The following is a 26289-nucleotide window of genomic DNA, read 5'->3' as shown; positions in this document are numbered from 1 at the left end:
CACCTCTTGGGCATTAGCTGGCTTCTAAAAGTAAATTCCGTTAAGTAAAAGCATCGCATGCCTTCTTGTGCATTTCTCAATTATTCTACAAAACAACACTAATGTAATAAGAACCGTCCTCCTCTTGGCATAATATATTAAGCGTGTGCTTATGAATCCCTTCACCAGCTCTGCCATGTATAGAACAGCAGCCTAGCCAGGCCTTATCTAACAATGACGTCTGAAACAGCACTCTGGACAATGTACAGAATATAGAAATACTGCAGTGTAAATATGGACCTTTTAAAAAATGAAGCAGCGGTAAGCTATTAACATTTTCAGAAACTCCTGCTGGAAGATATACATTTGAAACAATATAAACAGCATTTTCAGAATCAGCAGTTTGTAATGCTGGCACAGAAAATCCCTGAAAAGGCTTGTTGACAGGCAGGCCAGCCAGCTATTCATTATTCTAAAAATAAACCTACAAAATTAGAAATTTCCTCCTTAGGCAGATTTGAATTCATGGCTGCCTGGATGCAATCTGTCTCTGTTGCGTTACAATAGTTGCAACTGAAAAAGAGGAGCCCATCTTCAAAAACTTGCCAAGATTTATTCATGTTGAACTGATCACTTGTACAGCAATGTGATAACACAGAAATGGCTCGTTCGACAGGAAAAAATCCTGGGTGTTAATTATACATGAAGGAGTTATATTATTCAGATATTTGTGAATGACCACACAGTGTGAGAGACTGTACATGCCCCTATATCTGAATTGGCTGTAATGGAAAAGGATTAAGAATAGCAGAGTTCCAGTCAATCATGCTAGCTGAAGGTTGCATTTACTAGTTTTAAGAAAAAGAACCCAAACAACTATGAATAATACTTCTGCAGGGCCGGGGGAGGGGCGTGTTTAAAGAATTATTTTAACTAAGGGCTAGACATTCATTGTTTAAATTAAATAGTGCTATTAAGCTCTCATTGAAATCATAATCCATTCCTAACAGTGGTTGTTGTGGATTTTCTGGGCCGTATAGCCGTGGTCTTGGCGTTGTAGTTCCTGACGTTTCGCCAGCAGCTGTGGCTGGCATCTTCAGAGGTGTAGCACCAAAAGACAGAGATCTAACCTAGACAGAGATCTTTTGGTGCTACACCTCTGAAGATGCCAGCCACAGCTGCTGGTGAAACGTCAGGAACTACAATGCCAAGACCACGGCTATACGGCCCGGAAAATCCACAACAACCATTGTTCTCCAGCCATGAAAGCCTTCAACAATACATTCCTAACAGCACTGTAACGGAGGGAGCGTCTCATAGCCAAATCCGCATTGGTTGCTGACTATATTTCCATGCAACTTTTTTGACAGGATGAGGATGGCTTTTGTTCTAGTAATACACTGGCTACAATATCACAGCATCTTGTTAGGTTATATACCAATCTCAGCAACAGGAGGGGTTCAGCTCCTAGTTCCTTAAGCCTGGCTGTGTTGGAGGCAATCCTGGCTCTCCTCTAATTTGAGGTCTGGTCAGAGAACAGAACTGCAGCCATCTTCATCTTCCTCCCTGTATTTACGTCTTCCCAGCATGTAGGGTGGCCAGCTTCTAGGTGGGGCCTAGGTAGGGTTGCCAGGTCCCCTGGAGCCCAATCCAAGGGATGGGGGAAACTTATCTTACTTTGCACACTCCGTAACTCTTCTTTGTCGCATGGGAATGATGTCAAGGAAAGGAAGGCCCCCACATGGGGCTGATTTGATTTGGGGGCTCATTTTCATCAAATCAGCCCATGTAGGAGCCTTCCCTTCCTTGTGCCAGGAATGATGTCATTCCTGGTGAGACAAGGAAGAGCTGTGGAATGCACTCCTGTGTGCTCTGGAGCTCCTGGGCCCATTCCCTGTGCTTCCTCCCCCTAGCAGCCAGGTAAGAGATGGCGGGGGGGGGGGGGTTGTGTGTGGAGGCTGGGAGCGGGAGATACCCTACTCCCACCGGGGTACTGGTAACCTAGGCCTAAAGACCTCTAGGAATTACAACTGATCTCCAGATGACAGAGAAAATGGCTGCCTTGTAAGCTGCACTCAATGACATCACATTACTGCTGAGGTCCCTACTGAAACATCCACCCCCAAATCTGGCAACCCTACCACTGTGTAGGCTTCCCAGTCTCCTGGTGGGGGAGAGGATCCTCTTCCCCCAGCCTTTGCAACCCCACCACCTCTCAACCCACTGAGGGGGGAAGAAAGGTGCAGGAACATGGTAGGAGGAGTGAAGCATGCTCTCATGTTCTTCAGAGCGCCCCCATGCTCTCTCACATTGCACCAGGAATGACTTTATTCCTGGTGCAACATGTAAGTAATGGGTCACACCACTGGCCAATTGAGTGAATATCAGCCCCTAATTTAGTGTCTGGGGCCAATTTTTCACTCTATTGGCTCCCAGCACGTCCCATTACTTTCACGTTATGTCAGGAATGACATCATTCCTGGAACGACACAGGGCACTCAGGAGTGCTCAAGAGGCAAGTACTCCCACTGCGTGATCCCTCACACACACTCACCCATCCCCTAGTTTTGACCCCTTCCCTGAGACTTGGCAACCCTACCAGTGTGCCAGTTTAGAATATGGGTATGTGGGACAGTTATCAATACTACAAGGTCACAGCTGGCACCCAGCCTGATACAATGCGTCATTTCTCCACATAACAACTGGTCTCCAGGTGACAGAGATCAGTTCCCTTGGAGAAAATGGCTGCCTTGGATAATACATTTTACAACACTATACCCCACTAAGGTCCTTCGTCTCTCCAAACCCCATGCTCCTCAGGCTCCACCCCCAAATCTCCAGGTATTTCCCAACCCAGAGCTGGCCTCCTTAGTTAAGGCTCCTGCTTGCCTCTCAGAATTTGGGCTTGCTTACCTCAACTTTATGAACTGGAAGCTGGATGGCTCTGGTTAGGTGAGCATCCCTTTTTGGACCTTAACAGCTGTTCCATAAATCTGGAAATCAGCAATGTTACAACTTTTCTTAAATGTCTAACCCCCTTCCTTATATTGAAACATTGCTCTCTTTTGTTCAATATTGTTTCCTCTGAGTGAAGTCTCTCATTACAAAACTTTGGATTACACTTGCGCTAAGGATTTTGTGCTTCCTAGGCAAATATGGGCCCAATTTTTATGAGAACTGCAGTAGGTGTGGAGAAAGGGCTTCAGACTTTCCCCCTCCTGCTTCCTTGCACTTTTTCCTCATCTGAAATGACCCTGGAAAGCTGCTATTTGTCCCATTAGGAAATTATTCATATATCCATAATTACACATTTCCTAGCAGGTAGATAGTGCCCTACTTGGCCAATTCAGATTGGAAAAATAGGTTCAAGGGTAGGGTTGCCACTCCTCCACTGGGGGTGGGGGATCTTCTGCTCCAGCCCTCCACCCCCTGCCCCCACTTACCTGGCCAGTAGGGGGGAAAGGCAGGGGAACGCGTCTCCGGGCGTGCTCCTGGCCGGCATGGAGTGCTCCTGTGCACTGCAACTGTCTGGATCGGCCCCTAATCGTCCTGGATTGGGCTGCTGAAGAGCACAGCAGAGCTCCGGCACTCCACAGCGGCCCGATCTGAGCGGAAACAGCCCAAATCGGGGCCAAATTGGCCTGGTTCAGGGCCAAATCAGCCTGGATCAGGCCCAAATCGGACCACTGCAGAGTGCAGCAGCACTCTCATGCACCACAGCAGCCCGATCCAGGCTGAATTAGCCCAAATTAGGCCCGGATAAGGGCCCGAATCAGGCCCGGATCGGTCCCCTGCAGAGTGCAGGAGCACTCCCAGGATGGCCTGCATGATGACATCACTTCCCAGAAGTGATGTTATCGCACAGGCCTGGAGCATGCACACATGAAGAGGAGACAGCAAGGTAGGTGCCAGGCCTCAAGCCTCCCACCCAAGGACTGGGGGGACCTGGCAACTCTATTCAGGGGGGAAATAGATGAAAGGGCTGTATTGCCTTTTTCTATATGCATCATGGTTCCAATCCCCATCTCAAATTGGGCATGGACATGGGAAGCATGGAGCTTCCAGGACACGTTATCCAAAATGCCTGTGATGGCAGTAATGACTTTTTAAGATGTGAATCAGTCCCTAGATCTGATCAGGCGGAGAAGGGTTTATCAATATATTATTATAAAATGGCACAGGAATGATCGTTGTTATTCTAGGTCCACCTCCAAATGTCCTGACTCTCTTCCCCCCACCCAGACAGAGAAAGGGTTTTTTCCCCCTTGCATAGGCATAGTCAAGGCTTTTTAAAATAAACACATACTTAACAGGGTACTCAATATGAGATGTGCCTCTGTGCCTCTTCATATGCCTCCTCCCACCTTATTTATTTCATTTATATCTCACCTTTCTTCTCAATGAGGACCCAAAATGGTGTAGATTATTCTCCTTTCCTCAATTTTATCCTCACAACAACCCTGTAAAGTAGATTAGACTGAGTGAGTGGCTCAAAGTCACCCAGCAAGCTTCCATGGCAGAATGGCTATTCAAACCTGGGTTTCCCAGATTCTAGTCCAATGTTCTAGCCTCTACACCACACTTAAATTTTGTGTGCATCTATCATGTTATCCATACAATGGGAATACAGAAAGACTAGAGTTTTGGACATCGGCAATTAGTAAATTGTGTACCAATGTAAAATCTCAAAAGAAAATGATCTAATGATTCTGTATATCCCTAATAGCTATTTCTCATTAGAGATTGCATGTAATATACATTCTGTCCCCAATATAGATACAGATAATGGAAAGGAAATGTAATAAAAAATCTTAAAATGAAGCATACTATGGCAAGAATGTTGTTCTATAAATCCCCATTAAACAGAATGGGAATTGTATTTCTTTATTAATTTGTATACAATTCAACAAAAAGGTTATCTGGTATCTGTGCTGCTGCAATTCCACCGACTACACCTACAATCTCTAAAGCCACTGTGTGACAAGTGTCCAGAAAAGAGGCAGAATTGTGGTAGATCCCTTGCTTTTTCTTTTTGTGACACTAGAACGATCCTGTTAGTCACCTGAGTTCAGTAATCTTTTGCATAGTTATATGTAATTAGACAAACCAATAGTACAAACAAGGCACAGAGCAGAGCACAAACATAAATGACTCTGTTGCAGCATTGTTGCTAGAGAAGCAAGTTAATTCAGCTGTGAAAAATGCTTTCTTCAATATTCATTTAGTCCAGAAGATGGCTTTCTGACTTGACTTGGTTGATCTGGCCACATGGATCCATACTATGGTATTGGCAGCCTTGAGACTTACACTATTATAATGCACATTACATGGGTCTGCCCTTGAAGACAATTCAGAAACTTCAGCTGCTACAGAATGCCATGGCTCTATTGTTGAGAGGGGGGCAGAGTTTGCATATTGCAGTAATTGGTTGAGTTGCTATAATATTAAGAGATCTTCACAAACAATGGGTAACTTCATACAATACACAGCAAGAAAAAGGTCAGGTTCTATCATGTGTATATGCTTTGGAATGCTTCGTCCAACTCATCATTCTTGTGCATGTACATCATTGTACCCATTTTGCTTTTATATATGTATATCTTTAAAAATAACAGCTGAATCAAATATCAGCACAGAGGCATTAGAGCTTTGCTGTTGTAAAAAGTAGTTCAGAGAAACAGAATCTAAATTTAGAATTCACCAATCAGAATATACATTTTGCATCACCATGTTAAGCAAAGTTACACACTTCTCAGGCCACTGAATTAAATAGTCTTAGATGGGTGTAACTCTGTTTAGGATCCAGAGGAGTTAGCCGTGTTAGTCTGTAGTAGCAAAATCAAAAAGAGTCCAGTAGCACCTTTAAGACTAACCAATTTTATTATAGCATAAGCTTTCGAGAATCAAGTTCTCTTCATCAGATGCCTGATCAAAACTGGGCAGATACAGAAGAGGAGGGGGAAAGAGAGAGAAAAGGGAGGGGTCATAAATCACAAGAAGGCAGAATGCAATTAGCATAGAGGCAATCAAAACATTCCTTTGCTTGGAAATGTAAACATCTCCTTTTGGTGTGCAGTCAGTTTGTAGCAGTGAAGGTGTCCAATTCCTATGTAGTATAAGCCTTCGGTAACCACAGCTCTCCCTGCCAGTTGCATCTGACAAAGAGAACTGTGGTCCCCGAAAGCCCACACCAGGCGTCACTGGGCTCCCCCAGATCACGCCTCTGTAAAGAGAATCTGTTACCTGTGGTAATGTGATAACCATTCATAGTCTCTATTCAGTCCCCGCTTGACAGAGTCAAATTTGCATATGAATTCCAATTCAGCAGCCTCCCGTTGGATTTTGTTTTTGAAAGGTTTCTGTTGAACCACAGCGACCTTTAAGTCTTTGGTGGAATGTCCTGGTAGATCTACCAGGACATTCCACCAAAGACTTAAAGGTCGCTGTGGTTCAACAGAAACCTTTCAAAAACAAAATCCAACGGGAGGCTGCTGAATTGGAATTCATATGCAAATTTGACTCTGTCAAGCGGGGACTGAATAGAGACTATGAATGGTTATCACATTACCACAGGTAACAGATTCTCTTTACAGAGGCGTGATCTGGGGGAGCCCAGTGACGCCTGGTGTGGGCTTTCGGGGACCACAGTTCTCTTTGTCAGATGCAACTGGCAGGGAGAGCTGTGATTACCGAAGGCTTATACTACATAGGAATTGGACACCTTCACTGCTACAAACTGACTGCACACCAAAAGGAGATGTTTACATTTCCAAGCAAAGGAATGTTTTGATTGCCTCTATGCTAATTGCATTCTGCCTTCTTGTGATTTATGACCCCTCCCTTTTCTCTCTCTTTCCCCCTCCTCTTCTGTATCTGCCCAGTTTTGATCAGGCATCTGATGAAGAGAACTTGATTCTCGAAAGCTTATGCTATAATAAAATTGGTTAGTCTTAAAGGTGCTACTGGACTCTTTTTGTTTCTGTTTAGGATAACACTGTTGATTACTTACTGGAAGTTTTCACTTGCATATTCTTGTCGTTCATAATCAGCATGTATCTAACCATTCTTAATTGTTAAATATCAGTTTAACCTAGTATATGCTACCAAGCACATGAAAAGCTGTCCCAAAGGTTGTCAATTCAGATGGAGAAGGAAGGATGAGGAAGTACAAGTTGGTTGTATGTTCTGTCCCCAGTTGCAATTTGATCACATGCAAAGTAGCTATCCTGCAGAATGAACAAACAAGCTTCGAGGCTGAGATGTTGTCCCAGTAAAACTGACCCTATTTATTGTTTTCACCTTGTTGCCCAACAAGGTCATTTCTCTAGAGTAAAATGCACTGAGAAGACAAATGCTGATCTTTAATGGAGGAGTTCAATGCTTTCTAGAAATTACTTTGTAAAAATCAATCCCAACAGTGTACAGATTTGGTTCATTTGCTTCCCCAGAGCATGAGAGCTTTGTTTGGGCATGATGCAAAGCTCAGTCAACCCTGTGCCTGTTTTGTTCTTTTAAACAATATTGCTTTAACTAACTGGGTCATTGAACAGATCACTGTTTAAGCTAGTATGATGCTGCTAGACCCAGAGACCTCCATTCTCCCACGGATTCACTGTGCAGCCAGGGGCAGGTTGGTTGGCCTTAAATGATTCTAGCAATTTTGTGTGTTTACTTCATTTATACCCTGCCTTTCACCCCAATAGGGACCCAAAGTGGCATCATTCCTACATTTGAACCTCACAAAAACCCTGTGAGGCAGGCTAGGAGTGTGTGACCGGCTCAAAATCACCCAGCAAGCTTCGAATCTGGGTCTCCCAGATCCTAGTCCAACACTCTAACCACTATACAACTAATAACTGAAATACTGCTAATGAATTTGTATATGTACAGTGCAATCCTCTGTGGGGGGTCGAAAGTGCTTAGAAAGCCAATGAGCCCTCTACGCCATCGTGAACCTGACTTACATTGGTGGTTCTCTTCAGCACTGCTGCACATTAGTTCTCCACCTGCACCTAGCTGCTGTGGCCAGGTGAGGCCACAGCAGGGCAAATCTGCAATGTAGATCCTTGTGCTGGTGGGCAAGGGGACAGGGCACAAGTTAGTCAGCTCCTTAAGTCATTTCAGACTTGGGAACACCCCCACCCCCACCCCACCGCAGATGAAAGTAGCACCACAAAAATGATATTGTAGCCCATAAACGCTCATCCTACAAGAAAAGTAGCTTCCTCCCCCGCGCCTGATCTCACTCAAACAGCCCGGAGGGGCATAGGATGCTGACTAGAGCCATGACCAATCCGTATGCACCTCCAGAGGTGCAGAATCCTCTTCTTGGCACCCAATTACAGCCCCCCCCCCCATAAACTCCAGCCAGGATGCCAAATAACTCAGGTAACTGCAGGCACGGAACAAAGCTCTGCCCGAGAGCCTTCTGCCAGGGGGATTTATAGCGCAAGGTGGGAGAGAGTGCGCACAGTGGCACAGGGGACACATTGCAAAATTTGGGGAGTACTTTGCACTCACACAGGGGAGGAGAGCTAAGTCCAGAATGTCTGACTAACAACTCCCATTCAAGTCCCCTTACAGGTTTCCTATCTCCAGAGTCTTGGCTCTAGAGATATTGTTTTATATGCAGCACACAGATTCTTAAGAGGTCAGTGTGTATTTTAGAATTCTACCGTGTGGCTGTGAGTCAGTACATTTTATTTTAGGCTCTTCTTTAAATAGCTTAAAGCTGTTTGCAATTAATTTCCTGATCAATCATAAGATGTCTAGGGCTGTATAATGAAGATCTATACTTCAAAGGGCTCTTAAGATTCACTGTAAATAAATGATAACAGAAACAGTAATAACAAGGCTGAATATGTAAAACGTACACACACATACTTAGACACATACAGAGGAACCACACAAATACATATTATACATCAGTACAATTTTTTAAAATTCTGTACTTAAGGTGAGTTACCAGTATTACAGTTATAAAACACTACTCACTGTAAAACACATCCCCAATAGCACCATCCAGGTGAATACTGGCAGTTTGTGTTACTCATCTTCCAGCAATCCTTGCATACAACAATCTTGCCACATCAAAGTAATCATTATAATTCTACTTCTCTGGTGTATCAGAAAAACCCTTCCAAGAGAGCTCCAGAAAGTTGCTAGAGAGAGATTGATCAACAATATGATTTTCAACCAAAGGTTTAGCTTGTTTATCTGCTGACCTGAATCCTTCCTCACATGCCCTGCTTTCCCCTGATCCATTACTCTGTATATGTTTTACCTAATGAAATTGCTCTGTTTAACTGACTGCTCTTATTGTGACCAAAGGGTTCCCTTTGACCAAAGGTCAGGGTTCCCTCTGGTGTGGACCTTGTTCACTTCTTTGCCTTGTTGGGTATTCACTGGATAATTTTTTGGTTTACATTTCAGCATGTGCCCCATCTAGCTTTTATCTTGCCACTTATAGGTAATATCCTTCCTATAAAAAAACTCAGCAAGTTTTCTGTGATAAACCAAAAGAAATCATTATCTCAAATACATGTTTTAGCTTTAAAATTCAAAAATCTACTAGATAATTCCAGCCTTTACTGTCATATGAAATTAATTTGATATTTGAATTGTTTTGAAGGGCATACTACCAAGAATGCACTAGGACTTCTTTTTAAAAAATCACAACACTGTTTATTTCAGATGAATAATTATCATTGCAAGTGCTAGATAATGAAAATATTTCAACATGCGCTGAGCTGACTTAATTTAGCAATGATTATTACTACTTCAAACGTTGTTGGCATTATTACCAATGTATATGATGCATTACAAAGTGACATATGCCAAAAATGAGAGGTGTGTTGTCAAAGCAGCTCACAGCTGAAATTTCAACAGTATATGGAAACAACCGGGAGGGAGTTAATTCGTTCTGCATGATGAAAAGTTATTCTGAATTTGTTTTTCCAATAATTAATAATGTTACATATGTGTAACACACTAGTTACGTTTTTTTTCTTTCTGTCTTGTTTTTGTATCTCTCTATTGTTGTTGTTCCCAGTATGTTGTGTTCTTTGGTAATGATTTTAACATAAATGCAACAGTAGGTTCCTACTGGATGAGGTGGTACTTCAGATATTCACAGATCATTTATTCTGCGTGAGAAAAGGAAAAAGTGCCCTCAGCTTTCCAGCTGACTTGAGGCTTTTAGCCTCAAATAGATGTAAGAAAATGGTGGTTCAACAGTGTTTATGGTCACCGCAATTCCAAGTTAGCCTGGAGAGACAACAATCTTAAAAGCACTTTCCTGGAAGTATATATGGGATTCTGAATAGATATTCTTAGGAATACTCCCATAATTATTGGTCATGACTACGGAGAAGAACGACATCCAAACTAAGCATCTTTGGGCTTTTATTTTATTTATATCACAAACCCAATTATTTCTATCCTGTTCTATCCTGTGCACGATCCCCAAGTTCACATAACATTTTAAAAATACTGTATCATAAAAACCATTAATTGAAAAGAAAGAATAAGCCAGCAAAAAAAATTAAGCCAGCAACAGTAAAATTCAGTAAAAAAATTAGTAGCTTTAAAGTCAATCAGTAGTTAACAAAAGGCAGAAGCCAGATATTAACATGCAACCATCACCTCTGAATTCTGAAAGCCCACCAGCTGGCAAAACACTAGCAAGAGGAGGAGGATGAGTGTCCTTCAGCAAAGTAAGGTTGCCAACTCTGGGTTTGGAAATTCTTGTCGTTTGTGAGGCAGTTGGAGGAGGGGCAGAAGCTCAGCAAGGATGAGATCGATTGAGTCTGCCCTTCAAAGCAGCCATTTCTGGCAGGGCAACTGATCCCAGTAGTCTGAAGATTAGTTGCAATTTCAGGAAATCTCCAGGCCACATCTGGAGGTTGGCAGCTATATCCCAAATTCCGTAACTGCAGTGCCATTTTTCATGCATTTAGGTAATTTGTATCTTTGTTCGAACATTCATAAAACAATCCACAGGATACAATAAAAAAGAAGGGCAAATTTCTTCTGGAAGATAAATGTTTTCTCAAAGGCCTGTAATAATGGAGTTGGCCTAACTTCCAAGGGAAGGGAATTCCATGGCCTGAGGGAATCAATCAAACATTCCTGAGTTTCATCTCAGACACTGCAGGAAGATCTTATAGGATTGCCAGTCCCTCTTAACCTCCCGGAGGGAGACTGGCTCCTTGCACTCACCTCTTGTGGTGGGGTGTGTGCTCCTGCAAGCGCAATGGCATCACTTTTGGGAAGTGACATCATCACATGGCCCCCTGGGAGCATGCCCACACTCCACAGGGGCTTGGATTGGGGCCACTGTGGAGCGCGAGAGAGCTCCTGCACTCTGCAGTGGCTCAAAATGGGCCCATTTCGGCCCAAATCGGGCTCATTTCAGGCCCATTTTGGTCCAGATCATGTCCATTTTGGTCCAGATTGGGGCCGCTGCGGAGTGCAGGAGTGCTCCTGCACTCCACAGCGGCCCAAAAAGGGCCCGATAAGCGCCAAAACAGGCCCCAAATGGGCCCATTTTGGGCCATAGCAGCCCCGATCCAGGCCAAAATGGGCCCAATCCAGGTGGCTGCTGTGTGCAGAAGTGCACAGCACTGCAAGGGAGCGTGCACAGAAGTTGTGCGTCCCCCCCTGGCCAAGTAAGTGGGGGCGGGGGGATACCCCACCCCCCCGAGGGTCTGGCATCCCTAAGACCTTATCCAATCATCCCAGAGCCTAGGCAAGTTGGTAAAGAGGAAAGCAATCATTCAGACCCAATGCTGCCTAAGACAAGAGAAGTAGGAGGTAGTTCCTGTTAACCGGCTTTACCAATAGTAGAGCGACCATGTCTACCAGTCTAGCTCATGCAATGGTTACCAGTACCGGCAGCTTGGGCTCCAACTCCTTCCCCCACAACAACAGCATCAGCATCACAACAGGATCCCATGAGAAATTTGCAGCTGAGGGTGAATCCTAGTGGCAGAGGCACTCTGCTGTTATGCCACTTGTTTGCCCACTCACCTGTTGCTGCCTGCCATTACCACCACTGCTCACAGTATCTTTACATTTCTCTATTTATAGTGATTTAAACCCTCACCCCATTTTTTTTAGCTGTTTGCATTTTTCTACAAACCTGGGGAATTCTCCCAGACTGTAAAAAAAACCCTCCTTTCTCTTTACATTGCCCCAGTCTCTGGATTTGTCTGCAGTGGGGGGCATGTTGACAATTAGATATAATAAGTGCAACAACATGCAGGAACTTGTGGAAGGCATATCATTTTCTGCTTCCCCACTATTTCCTATTTCTCTTCCCTGAAAAATCCCCATAGCTGCTCCCATTTTCCCACCTTCTCTCTTTCCCACTCACCAGCAAAGCTACCTTTATCTGCCCCCTACATTCAATTTTCCCTCCTTCCCTATCCCTGCAGTTTCTCCATGGGAAAAGCCTGATCAAGTTTTGCCAGCTGCCAGGCCAAGCCTAGTCACGCAGTGGGGAACCTGCAAGGATTTTGGAAGAGAATCTCCTTTCTTCCTCCCTTGCTATTTCCTCTTTTCCTCCTACTTGCCACCCCCATATGCTCACCTTTTTCCTGTTTCCTTCTTCCTTCCCACTCTCCAATTAATCTACATTTTATCTGCCCCCCCCCCGACTGCAGCTGAATTTATTATTCTTCAAAAATGTGGGCCATCACAGCTGTAGCTTCCAAAATATCTATTACAGTATTAATGACCAGTACTAAAATAGTTATTTGTTTCCCATTGATAGCACTGAGACTTGTCAGTTAACCACAAAATAATTAGGCACTGGAAACAAGTCAGAATTTTCATGAAAAACTAGAAAGCTGAATCAATGGATCTAACCAGAAAGGACCAGAATGATCCTCAAGTTCAGTTTCACTCCTCACTTTGCCCCATGCACCCCAGACTACTCGTCCAGCCACTTATGTTCTTCTAGAAACATAACCACAGACAAATCAAATAATCCACTGAGATAGTCATCAGTTAGTACAGCTGTATTCCCTTTGGGTTTTTCTTTAATCCCACCCTCTCACACACAGACATTCAATAATGTTGACAAGGTAAAGCACCATTTCGAAGTCTTCTCTCCATGTCTTGATGCAATATACTTAATATTCATGCCAAAGTCAATGGAACTGCGTCTGCAACCCATGCTTGACTCCCTTTGCAATTAACCTCTCGGAAATGATGCTGTATTTTAATCAGCTACACACAATTCCTTTTCTAACATGCTTGTGTATGTATCTTTCCATGGAAACGAGCAAAAAAAAAATCATCTGTATGTTTAACATGTCTTCCCATTCTAAATTATTTTGTAAAACAAACATTCTGTGTATCAATTCTGTGTGTCTAGATTTTTTAAAAGCAAAAAAATACAACTAAACATCTTGCAGAGAATGATCCAATTATTTTAAGGGGCTGTGGTGACGTCCATTTTGCACATTAGATTTGGGGGAGAGGGATCATGAAAGACTAGAACTAAACTTCATATTGAATTTTGCTTTTTCTACCAGTGATTAAAGCTTTGAATCTTTCTGTTGCGGACCACCAAAGATACTTTTTTGGTTTATACCATTTAAAGTTACAGTAGCTTTGATGATTAGCAACGATTATAGGAAATGTTACAGTGAATACTCAGAAACCCACACTGGCCGAAAATTGGAACAATTCCCCCGAAGATGCATTATTACATGATTCTTTCATTGAATGCTGTATATTGATTGATATTTGGAACAGACAAAAATGTTTCCTAATATAAGAACTGCACTTCTTGTATGTATGAATTCTTTGCTCACTGATAAAAATTCGAAAATACTAAATGCAAAGACAAACCTGACAAGCATGACTTGGGCTAGGTATCTGTAATTAGAAGATGAACAATACAAATATTTCTATCTGTCCATTTGGTATCGTGCCACTTAGGCACTATGCTTTTAATAGGCCTTTGCTTCAACTCTTATGTTTATCTTTTTATATATTTCTGGGATGTATGAAATCATATTTTTTATTTCTTGTGTGCAATGGTCATGCAGCATTCTTTTTTATTTCTGTAGTCTCAATCGTTTCTGTGCACATTAGCAGTGAGAGTTCCCCTTTCCAAGTATAGCTGCAAACCTAAAATGGTTTGAATTTCAGTATGTGCACTTGGAACCTACAATAACCATACATAATGAAAACAAAAACCATCCTAACATAAGTATTTTTTATCTGTGAGTGACAGAACTTCAGTAATAAAATACAGGTATTGGTTAAGTTTCTGAAGTCAAGCGACTTTGGTAGACAGCATTTTTTTTGTCCAGAACATTAATTAGTAAGATAATAGCTGAAAGTAGCTAGTGTAAGATCCATCCTCAAATTACTTGCTGCTTTAATTGTTGAGTAGCACTTAGTATGTTCTGAAAGGTAGCAGTTATGATCTCATTTCACTTTACATGCCATGGTCAGTTTGATATTATGGGAAATAAACCTCAGCCTTGACTAAATATTATTCTTAGTAAAACCACTTGTTCTAATTACCATCATTAAACAATCACCATGTCTCACAGCTGCCTCTGACCAAAGCATGCTTTTAAGATAGATAGACAGATACTTAATATGAACCAAGGAGATTTTTATCTAACTGCAGGTTAAGGATGGACACACTGTTGCACAACTTTAAATGCTTTAACTCTTTCCTTTGAGTACAGTAAGCTTATTTGGTATACATTTTTAAAAATTAAATGTTTTTTGTGTAGCATTACTGTACATTTTTAAAAAATCAGTCCAATTACAAAGGCTTTATTATCCACAATGCAATGTTTCAGCCAGGTACCCTGCATACACACTTCATACACTCTTTCCCATAAAGTAAGCCATCAGCTTCATCTGTAAGCCTTACATTCTACCTTGTTCAGAACATACTTTAAGAAAATTCAAGCATGTCAATCATATTAACCTAGAAACATGCAATTTTTTTGTTGTTGCTCTGCACCTAGACTATCAGTGTGCTGAAAATGAAATGCTGTTAAAGTGGCTGAATATCTGTTATGTAAAACAAGACTGCATTTTGTCTGCACCACTCAGAGAAAGAGTATTTCGTGATTGCAAAATAAGACAAATACTGCAAGCTGTGGCTTTTGCCATTCAGAAAATATGCACACATTTGAAAATAAAACACACACACAAAACAAAGGTTTCACCGGATATACTTGAAGCTTTAATGTGGTAAAGGATAAGCACAGGGACACCTAACATAAAGGTGCTTCTCTTACCTTTTGTATTATAGGTTGCATCAGAAACCCTAGAAACTGAAATGTACAATATACATGCAATATTTTGAAGGTGGAGGGAAATCTTTTGTTTTAGAACTATTCCTTTCCCACTGCTTTAAATCATGTTCACTGCCAACGAGTCAGCATGCACGTTTCCTTAATTAAAACAAATTAACATGGTTTTCTGACAATGTCTTTCTGCACTTAACATTCCTCACAAGACTCCCAGAAATGAAATGTGCAAATAGAGATCCTTTCAGTCTGTTCCTGAAACAAGCAAAAATTTTCCATTGATTTTTTTAAAAAAGAGAATGGAAAGAAAGCCAACCAACCTTCACAATGTATGTCACTCCAGGTCCCAGTATCTTCTCATTCGAATGCAGCCACCCTTGGGAGACTTTATTGGCAACATTGCTCCCTTGATTCCAGTCTTCACCTCCCAGGTGCATTTCTTCTGACCAGTTTTTTTTCCCTGTACTCATCTTGCTCTTGTCCTGCTGAGAAGATGGAGCAGCAGAGGCAAGGTTACATGCGTTGTCTGAAGCGTCTGCTGCCAAGCTACCTTGCAACTTGGAGACAGCAAGCTCCTTCACTGCAGAGGAAAGGTTTTTGATACCCAAAAGGGTGCCTGTGTTGGAGAGTTTCAAGTGGGACACTTTGTGCATAAGAGTGCAAAGGGTATTTGGTCCATCATGGTCCTTCTGGAGAACTTCAGGCAAGTCCAGGTATGGCGATGGTGCTGAAGTTGTCCCAGCTGCTGAGATCTTGCTGTTCATGGACAAATTATGAAAAAGATCATCAACCGATGTCACTGAATCATTCCTGAAGCGGTTGTACTTGGTACGTTGAAGCATGCCCTTCTATCTGGAACCCTGCATATGTTCATGCAAATCAGGGAACTCCTGTGCTAACATAGCAGACGATTCAGAATATCAAAATGGACAGTACAAATTTGTTTATGTGGAGAATTTTTTAAAAGAAAAAACTTAAAGAAATTTTGCTTAAGGTTCCATAGTCAAGCTAGGTAAAGCAATAGTTTTTTCTGTGAGAGAGAAAGATCCCAGTCCTGCTCAGAGCTGCCAAGTCGCTCACAGCAAAAGCATGACTCACACAAATGAGAAGGACCCTTTTCAACAAAAGGCTCAGTGAACGCTGCAAATCACTTCCTGTAGGGAAAAAAATCCACCCACTTACAGCACACCACCACCAATCAATTCTCAAATTTTCTTTCCCTATCTTAAACAGATATTTTATTCTCATCTTTCCTTCCTACTCTTTTTTTACAACCATAGGCCTTTGATAGCTTGAAATAACAGCCTTAACTTTTTTCCCACCTGAATGACTATTCTATTAAAACATGTTTCCCTCCCCCTCTGTATTCTAGCACTATGGCTATATAAAATATGCCATGGCTAGGCAGGAATATAGAAATGTTTTAATGAATAACATTCCTGTAAACCCCAGTACACAAATCTCTGACAAGGTTTTCAGACAACTAAACTAGACAGTAGCATTACAAATTCAATGGTGAATGATAAAACTATAAATAAAGAATCTTGCTCTTTTCTTTCAGAAAATATGAAATCTATTTTTAAAAAGTGCTTTATCTTGCGAGATTATTTCACATCATAATTACTCCATTGTTTTTCTTGAAAATGCCATGGCATCTCATTCTTCTCTCTCCCTCTCTCTTTCTGCACTGATAAGTTTTTTAAAATGCTGCATTAAATGAAGTAGTTATGGCTGAAGAAAAATAATTTCTGATCTATGACAATGACAAGAGGCTCTGACACAGTGCCTTTCAGTCTATCCACAGCACAAGATACCTAAATCTCAGCTATCAGTGCTTGATTTAAAGTTGAAAATCTGAGAAGGGTGTTTAAGAGTTTGTAGCAATGTAGTGTTCTCTGTTTAAACAAATGAAAATAAATACTTGGGTTTACAATAATAATAATAATATACAACTAGAATAATAATAATATACACCTAATCTGAAAAGATCAAACCGACATATTAAAAATTTCAAAAGACTCCATTTACTTGTCATAAGCACACAAAATTTAACATTAGCCATTAAATCTGAATTGTATGCTGGTGACTGAGCTCTAGCTACACAGCAAATTATGGATCTCTCAGTAACTATACCGAGAGAAGACTGATCAGCATAATGGCACTGCAACTTTTTTAAAAAGCAAAGCAATAAAACCGCAACATACAAGTCAATCAATTATCCAAAGGGTATCCCACACTTCTTCCCCTACTAAAGGCTAGAGTACATAAAATGCAATGCACACAAAAGCATCTTTCAATGCAGGTATTTAATGAGAAGAACTGACGACGTATAAATGAAGGCAGCACCTCTGATCCCAGTAGTGATGAATGGAAATGTCCTATTCATTGTAAGTGCAGGTTTCTAGTGATCTGCAGAGTAGCCTTTCATCACGCTGCAAACCTGCTACAGCATCCACACTGCATTCATTTTTTTTCTTTCCTCCTGCTACCCTAGCAACAGCAAATATACATAGTATAGATCATTTCTGGTCGTGTATTCAATAACAAGCTGAAATCTCTGCCATTCAGAAATGATTCCCTTCATTAGAAGCAGTTTAAAAAAATGGGAAAATGTGAATGGAATTCTGTATATGTGAATGAGAGAGCTGGCTAGCATACCGGCATTTCTATGAATGAAGCAGGGCCTTGCAGCCACTGCCAGGCAATCCCTTGGATGCTAACTATTTCAACCAATAAGAGGCAGCCTGGATGACTCATTCAACAAAGACTTGCTAAATAGTGGAAGGTTCCATTTCAAACACGGGTAGATTTTCATTAAAAAGTAACAAAAAAATCCCTATATAAAAAACAAACACCAAGGATGAATACATAATTGCAACACTTTTTCTAATGTTTTTCTGCAAAGAGGTTTTTAGAGAATGAGCTAGAGCTGTTTGCATGCTGATGTGTCTCTTGTACCACCCTCCCACTGAGTCTATTCCTGTAGTTGGTTTATGCAGCCTGATGATCAGAACGTGAGCAGGCATACCTTGAGGGCTGTGAATTCACATTGCCAGTACAGTGCGAACAAACAAGTCTTTGCACGGTGCAGGCAGAGCCATGCCTCAGCACACCAGAATCCAGCAGGCTCAGCTGATGTGCCATAATCCAGTAGTACACTTGAACAGTGCAGGTGCAGATCTCCCTCCTCCTGCAAATCATGGCTGTGGCAAGGCAGAGAATGGGTCAAAAAGGAGGACTGGCTGGCCAAATCAAGGCTGCAGCTTGCTAAACACATAGCAGAGAAGAAGGAAAACTTGGCTGTAGGCTGTTACAGTTAGCATCCAAATGTTGCCAACAAGTTTCATTTTGGTTCATATCCCCCCCCTCCCCTCAGTCTTGGAGTGGGCCAAAGTCCTCTGCCATTGCATGGACTAGCAAGCAAAGTTTCTGGCCATTAGCAGAACAAAGAAAGGATAGTGAGCAAGACTACATTTAATCTCATTACTTTACATGGAGAAAAATAACTGTATTCAGGAATGGCCTGCCTCGCCCAGTAACTATCAGACAATGGCTGTTTGCACAGGTTGCATTGGGTTTGATGCTGTTGGGATGTGGGTTTTTATACGGCTTCATTCATGCATCTCCCAGGGTTTCCCCGGCTTTTATCCAATCTTCAGATAAAGGTTTTGGGAAATATTGAAGCAATGTCTGGATGTCTGCTGTAGGAGTGGGAAAGTTTGGATTTTCCCAGTTCTGCCCACATGGCAGTCATTTTCCATGCTCCAGTTCCCCATGCTACAGAGGACCCTTTTGTTTTGTTCAATAGGTACTTGCATTCCACTGAAGTATTCTAATAATCTGGCTATCGTGTTCTCTGAATTTCAGCATCCATTTTTTTAAAAATGTCTCTAGTCCCTTTCATTATGGAGATATAAGGGGAAAGGCATATTTCCACAATGAAATGGATTGAGACTTACTTTTTAAAAAAACCCTGGGAATTCAGATAATCTGATACATAGATTGCTATAATAATATTTGATTATTGATTTTTTTTAATCTGGAAAAGCTCTGATAATGCAGGGGTGGAAGAGAATGACCACTGTCAGGATCTAAGGTAAGATAACTATGGAAAATCCTGCTGCGTGGAAGCCCTGTTGCTGCTGTGCTGCATTGCAGCAGCAATGAATAACCTACACTAGGCTGACCCAATATAGAAAACATCAGCTACGCAAAAAATCTGTTCCACCAGCATTTTCCAAAGAAAATGTGTCTCTTACCTCAGACTGATCTAAATTAAACTATTTGGGAGTTGTCTGTCCAATCAGATCAAAACCATCCCTCTCCTCCAAGACACCTCCCCGATCTATGAATATTTGGAAATATTCATAGGATCCAGAATAGATGCTCCTTCTATTTCCTGAGTCAGGGTGCATAACTGTTCATTCTACCCTTGCCCCTTCCATTCCTGCAAGCCAGGAAAGAAAACACTCTGGTTTTGGGACCAGGATGCTTGTTCTATAACTGGTTCCAGTGCACTTTGATTGGCTGTGCACCTGTGAAGCAGTTTGGAGACTGAATTGTGGTATTTTGATCATGTGTCATATCTGTACCCCTACATCCATGTCATTGATCTAGGTGGTGAACCATTGCCAATGCTGTACCTTAATTTCATTTTGCAAATGCTCTAACCATCACTTTCATTTCTCAAGCAGCCTGAGGAGCTGAGAACACAGCTGTCTTATCTCTTTTCTTTGAAGCTCACAGAAGTGACCTTGTACTGTCTGAAATGTTGCAGTTTACTCTTATGTCTTTTGTCCTGTCTACGCTGATGTATAAACTCTAGAAGAAATTCCCAGATCCTTTCCCATGCAAACCTGTGGTCTACGTGGGAGGGGGGAAATGATTGGGTATTTAGAACTGTACTTTCTTCAAGTTTCTATTCCTATCAAGGAAGTGTGTACTGCTTAGATGCTTTCTTGCCTCTGAGTAATTCTATAGACATATATATGGAAATTATTGGATTTCTGAATAAAATCATTTAACCAAGAGCTTGGACTTCTTGTTGCAATGGTACAGAGACCTGTCTACCATATCTTGTCAGTCACCCATAGCCTGACACCATGCATGCAGAACTCTGGACAGAAATCAATGCAGTATGGTATCAGAAGAACTAACAAAAAGCCCAGTGCAGAAAAGACTTGCTTGGCTTTAAAAGTAGAAATATGACATCATAGATCATAAGGTTTTGTTGTATACACGATAAATTCATGAGTAATTAGCAAATTAAGAAATGCCACAACTGAAAACTATAAGATAGATTTTCTTGGCAAAATAAAAAAGTAAATATATACTAAGGAAATGCATTTTTGTCTACTTGGATCCTAGGTTTTTATGAAAATTTGTCCAGGTCTTCACAATGGGAACTATTGAACATTTCAAAAGATCTTTTTTCCCCTCTGCACCTTAATGCACTGGACAATCTATAAAACAGAAGAAACTTTGGTGGATTCTGATAGGCTAAAATGTATGTTGACTGTAATGGATGTCCCTTTACTTTGAATCAGTTATGGAAGAATAGGAACTTTGAAAAAATAATAAAGGAAACACTCTTAACAGAGAATTCCTTTCTGCCTATGTATAGCACACTCTTTTTCTCACTCGTTGCATAGCCATGTGAATTTTCAAAGGCAGTTTGCGTGGTTGCAGATATTCAGAGAAATCACAGCCACAACTGATGTCAAAAGCAATAGATGCCTAATTGTGAATGCATTCCAGAGAAAACATATCCATAAGTGAGCTTGCAACAGTAATCTATGTTCTTACCAAGTGAGAAGATATGCAACTGTGCTTATATTATCACAACAGAAAGATGCAAGACAAGAACAGAACTACAATTTTGCTTTTCCCTGTTTTACAAATTCAGACCAATTATTTCAATAAAACATTCTCACAAGCTCTCCTTTGCATGCACTGTTTCCACAGCAACCTTGTTGCTAAGGGGTGTGTGTGATAAATACATTACAACCTTATCCACATTTGAAAATTGTTCCTGTAAAAGAACAGGTTAGCAACAACAACAGCAACACAGTGCAGGCCACTCAAATATGGCTTACTGTGTGGCTGTAATGATCATACAGTGCAAGGAATCATGCTGAGGATTTCTCACATTATTAACTCTGTCCTAGGAGTGGGAAGCAGCAACCATAGCTTATATTGTAAAAAATGTACTTTAACCACCCCCACTTTAAAAGTCCAAATAGATTTAGGACCATTTAAACAAAAAAGAGGTGGTTAAGAAGAGGTTACCAACCTAAGATTTATTAGCAGATGAGGACAAATCATAATATTTGGCTATAAAAAGAGCAAATAATGAACAACTGCATTTCAAGTAGACATGGGCACAAATGGGAAAAAACCCGAACAGGCTGTTCAGTGTTCGTTCCCGATGACGAACACGAACAAATGAACAGAACCATATATGTCCCGTTGACGAACATGTTCGGTGTTCGTCGGCACCAGAGCGGCCCCCTTACCACTTAGAGAGCCCATATTCACAGGGAATGTACAGCAGGCTCTTCTCCAGCCACCACCCAAGTTTGATCAAGATTGCAGCATGGATCTCGGAGTTATACATTCCCAAATTCGACACCCCCAGGAAACTCCCAATCAACACAAATGGAGCCACCCTCCCCAGTTCACTTGTGCCCTGTGTGGTGGTCCTGAAGGCATGCCACCTCCCCTATTGGGGACAGGAGGTCTGGCCACTCGCTGGTGGCACCCCCCATGTGCCTGCCCGCTAGGCCTGCAGGTGGCAGGAAAATTATCCACTTACGCAGCAAAGTGGGGGAAGACTGCGGCTGCTGGGCCTGGTGGGCTTGGGGAGGTGTTGGTTTGCCGCCTCCTCTCAGGGGGCGGGGGCTCTGGCTGCTCGCCGGCAGCACCCCCCCATGTGCCTGCCCGCCAGGCCTCCAGGTCGGATGCGGACAAAGCATCCGCTTGTGCAGCAAGGTGGGTGAAGACTGGCCGCCAGGCCTGGCAGGCTCGGGGAGGCATGGGCATGCCGCCTCCCCCTCAGGGGGCGGAGGTCTGGCTGTTCGCAGGCAGCACCCCCCATGTGCCCACCTGCCAGGCCTGGCGGGCATGGGGAGGCGTTGGCATGCTGCCTCCCCTCAGGGTGCGGGGGGTCTGGCCGCTCACCAGCGGCACCCCCATTTGCCTGCCAGGCCTCCAGGTTGGAGGCGGACAAAGCATACGCTTGTGCAGCAAGGTGGGTGAAGACTGCGGATGTCTGGCCTGGCGGGCACAGGGAGGTGGTGGCGTGCTGCCTCCCCTCAGGGGGCGGGGGTCTGGCTGCTCGCCGGCAGCACCCCCATGTGCCCGCCCACCAGGCCTCGAGGTCAGAGGCAGACAAAGCATCCACTTGTGCAGCAAGGTGGGTGAAGACTGCGGCTACCGGGTGGTCAGAGAGAGGAGGACCCAGGGGTTCTGGGCGCGGTGATAAGCCGCACCTGGGAGATCCTGCGAGGGGGACGGGAAGACCCCAAATTGGCGGCTGCAGGCATCACCCACCTCCCTGCCATCACGGAAATGAGCGGACAGGGCAGTACAAGTGTTGGAGAAGGGACTCAAGGCAGTACCCGAGAGGGAGAAGAGTAAAGAGAGAACACGAAGTGGTTAGGGTGGGAGAGGAGGACCCAGGGGTTCTGGGCATGAGCCACACCTGGAAGGGGTTCTGTAGTCAGGGTGGGAGAGGAGGACCCAGGGGTTCTCGGTGCGGTGACAAGCCGCACCAGGAAGATCCTGCGAGGGGGACAGGAAGACTCTGATCTGTCAGCAGCTGCTGGCTTCACCCACCTCCCTGCCATCACGGAAAGGAGGGGACAGCGTGGTGCAAGTGGTGGGGAAGGGACTCCTGGCAGTACCTGGGAGGGAGAGGTATGGATCGGGAACTGGAAAGGTCCCGAGCGAGAGGTAGTTGGGAGGGGTCAGAGTGGTCCCAGAGAGGGAGAGGAAGAAATAGGGCAGCAGCAGCTGCTGCCATCGCCCACCTTCCTGCCTTTGCAGGAAGGTGGGCGATGGAGAACATTTTAGTGGAGGGGCATGCATCATCTGGTTGCTGGAAGGACCTGTCACAGTGGAGCCACTCCCACTGCCCCCAACCATGAACATCCTCCCATGATGTTGCAGACCCGACTAGGGCTTGCATGAGGCCGGTCTTCTTGGCACATATGTTTCTATTTCCCTTCCAGGCAAGCTGCAACCTGTCTGGGAGGCTAAGAAGCATGGCTGTCCCAGCCCACAGTGATCCTCCTCAACTGCCATTCGAGGCCAGCCCAGGGAGAAGCTCTCCAGGCAGCATTGGGAATGGATACTGTGGCTCCAACTGCTGCACAAACAAACTCTGCTCCCTTCCCAGCCAAGGGCCATAGACAAAATGCACCTCCAGACATCCCATTCACTTTTCGCAGTTTAAACAAAACATTTTGAGTTGAACCACTCCCTCCCTGTCCATTTGCTTGTCTGTGCATGACGGTAGCCTCCCTCCCACTTCCCTAAAGAGCTGCTATTCCACACTCCAAAGTGAATGGTCTCTGACTCAGGGCTGGGATGTGTGGGGTGGCTCCGAAGAGGCTCCTGGTGTATGTGGCTCCGCTGCCCATAGGAGCAGGTGTCCAGTGGCACCTTGGAGGCTCTAGCCCCAGCCGACTTCTCTCCCCCCTTCACCCTCTCAGATTCATGGCAGGCAGTGAGGTGGGACTTGGAGTGTAGCCTGTGTGTGTATGGCAGGGGGTTTGCCACAGAGGACTCTCATTCTTCAACCTGGTGTCTGATAAGCCAGACAGAAGAACTCTGTATACGGAGAGTGGGATCATTGTCAGGGGTGGGGTGGGGATATGGTGTCATGTCCTGGAATCTTGGGGATTCCTCCCCACCCCAAGACCAGATGACTCTCCCATTTGCTCTTTGTGGAGGCAGGGATGGACTTTGGGAATCTTGCACTGGGAAGTGGGATGGCAGCCCCTAGAGCAGGTTCTGTTCCCGTAAGCTGTCATTCCACTCTGAGGGCTGTCATCCCAGAACCGGAGCATGGCTCACAAGGTCCACCCCGTGTTCTCCTTGCACATCTTCAATGTGGTGATGTGTTTGAAATGGAGCCGCTGCACATTGATGGGCAGTCTTTGCTTCCATCACATCCAATGTTCCACCCAGTCTCTCCAATGATTGCCAATGGGCAGTCCCGTCAGTCATTACAGAATGTATCCCCCGCTCGCCTCTACAGAGCTGCCTCTCCGTGGCCTTGAGGTGCTGCTCCTGAATGCTGGGTCCTGCCGCCTTTCTGGTTCCACTTTTCCAGAAGGGGAGCATATTTCTTGGAGCAGCAGCAGGGAGTGGGGAGGGATTTGTGAGTGGTGCTTCAGCTGTCAGCCTGGCCCTTGTCGGTAATGGGGATTGGCCAAGCAAGAAGGCAGGTGCCTTGTCTGCACCTTCAGTGTGTACCCCACCCCCAGGACAGGGCTCATTTCCAGGCAGATGCCTCTGTCAGGGAATGAACCCGAACATGTAGGTCTTTCTGTTCTGTCCACCCATTCTCTGCAGGGCTGGGGAGTACTATTGGCACTGTGTGGTCCCCAGTCGCCTGCTCTCTGGCAGGGGGGAGGTGGTGTCACTGGACAGCGGGGATAGTGGCCTGCCCTTTGGCTGAGCTTCTGCTTGTCCCTCATGCCCCTGTCACGGGGGTGGTGCAACCATTGGCTGGTGCTGGAGGGGTGGCAGGAAAACGGCGGGCTGGATGCTCTCGGCAGTGGTTGTGCCACGCCTTGGCAAGCTCAGGCACCATCGTGGCTCTCCCTTGTTTTAATCAACTTTCTAAACACTGAAAGATTTGGACTATTCAAATCTATCAAATAAATGGGATATAGCTAATAAATAAATAAATATATTACTTGCATATAATTTGCAGGTGTGAACTAGGCTTATAGATACCTATATTGTCCAGCAGAATGCAACATATCTTATTGGACAATTGTTGTCCCCAACATTACTATTGAACATTGACATTCTAACAATGATAGTACTGTATAAGTGAAATGATCAATATCAAATGCGATGTAGTCTGGGTTGCAGCAAAATTTAGCTATTTGCAATGAATATTTTATGAATAATTTGGAGGCTGTCATGCCTCAGGTGGGGTGAGCCACCTTACGCTGCCACCACTCTGGGATTTAGAGTCCCTTGGGAAGGCCCAGAGTACCCTCCCAACCCTTCTGACCTCCGTAGCTTGGCCATTAAACAGGCGTGAGGACCCAGCAGAGTAACAACAAAGAAAAGGATTTATTTACAAGGAGGTCAGTTAATATCAAGCAAGCAAGCAAGCAAGGTGCATTAGCAACAATAGATGGGTGAAAGTAAAATAAACAAACGGCCCTAGCGTGACTGAACTCACTGTCCCTCTGTCTGCCAGGCCTGTCTTCTCACCCTACCTGGATGAGGGCCTCTCTCCCTAGCCGAAACCTCCTCTGGCCTGCTCCCTGGGAGAAAGAACGCAGGCTTTTTTCCCTCCCAGACGTATATAGCACTAGCCCCCTGTGTTCTGATTTGCCAAAAAGGGTGCCAAAACGGCCCAGGGGCTCCTGGGAATCGTAGGCAGGCCTACTCTCACTGCTAACAGGCTTCTGAGGCCATGCTAGGCCTTCCTGGCACAGCCAGATCATGGCAGAGGCACATAACAATGCTATCCAAAATTCATCCTGGTTCCAGAGAAGTCCCATAGTTTTGAGGGGAGAGGGTTTTTTGTGACTGTTGTTTTTATTTTGTTTCAGTTTATTCAAGCTTAACAGCCCATAGGCCATACACTAAAACAAAATTTAAGGATTAAAAATAACCATCAAACAAAAGTTTGCCACATCTACAATGCAGCTTTTGCAAATGCAAATCAGCAGTATTCTTAATCTTGAAGAATTGGGAATGGTCAAGTACTTCAGCAGCCATTTTTAAAGAAATCTTTCTCTGCTAGTTCATGCTTTAGACAGTGGAATAA

The 26289-nt window shown here is 43.8% G+C and overlaps 1 protein-coding gene across 1 annotated transcript in view; it reads right to left on the bottom strand.

The window, feature by feature from the left end:
* SHC3 (SHC adaptor protein 3) overlaps positions 1 to 16111 on the bottom strand; it is a 71385-nt gene extending 55274 nt beyond the window's left edge. The window contains exon 1 of the mRNA XM_054987668.1: positions 15590 to 16111. Within this exon, the coding sequence (XP_054843643.1) occupies positions 15590 to 16111 (522 nt within the window). The remainder of the gene's footprint in view (positions 1 to 15589) is intronic.
* Between the last annotated feature and the right edge of the window lie 10178 nt (positions 16112 to 26289).

Source organism: Eublepharis macularius, chromosome 8 (assembly GCF_028583425.1).
Source record: "Eublepharis macularius isolate TG4126 chromosome 8, MPM_Emac_v1.0, whole genome shotgun sequence".
NCBI classification, from domain to species: Eukaryota; Metazoa; Chordata; class Lepidosauria; order Squamata; family Eublepharidae; genus Eublepharis; species Eublepharis macularius.
The sequence above is the reverse complement of the archived record's forward strand: the minus strand, read 5'-3'. Positions and strand labels throughout refer to the sequence as shown.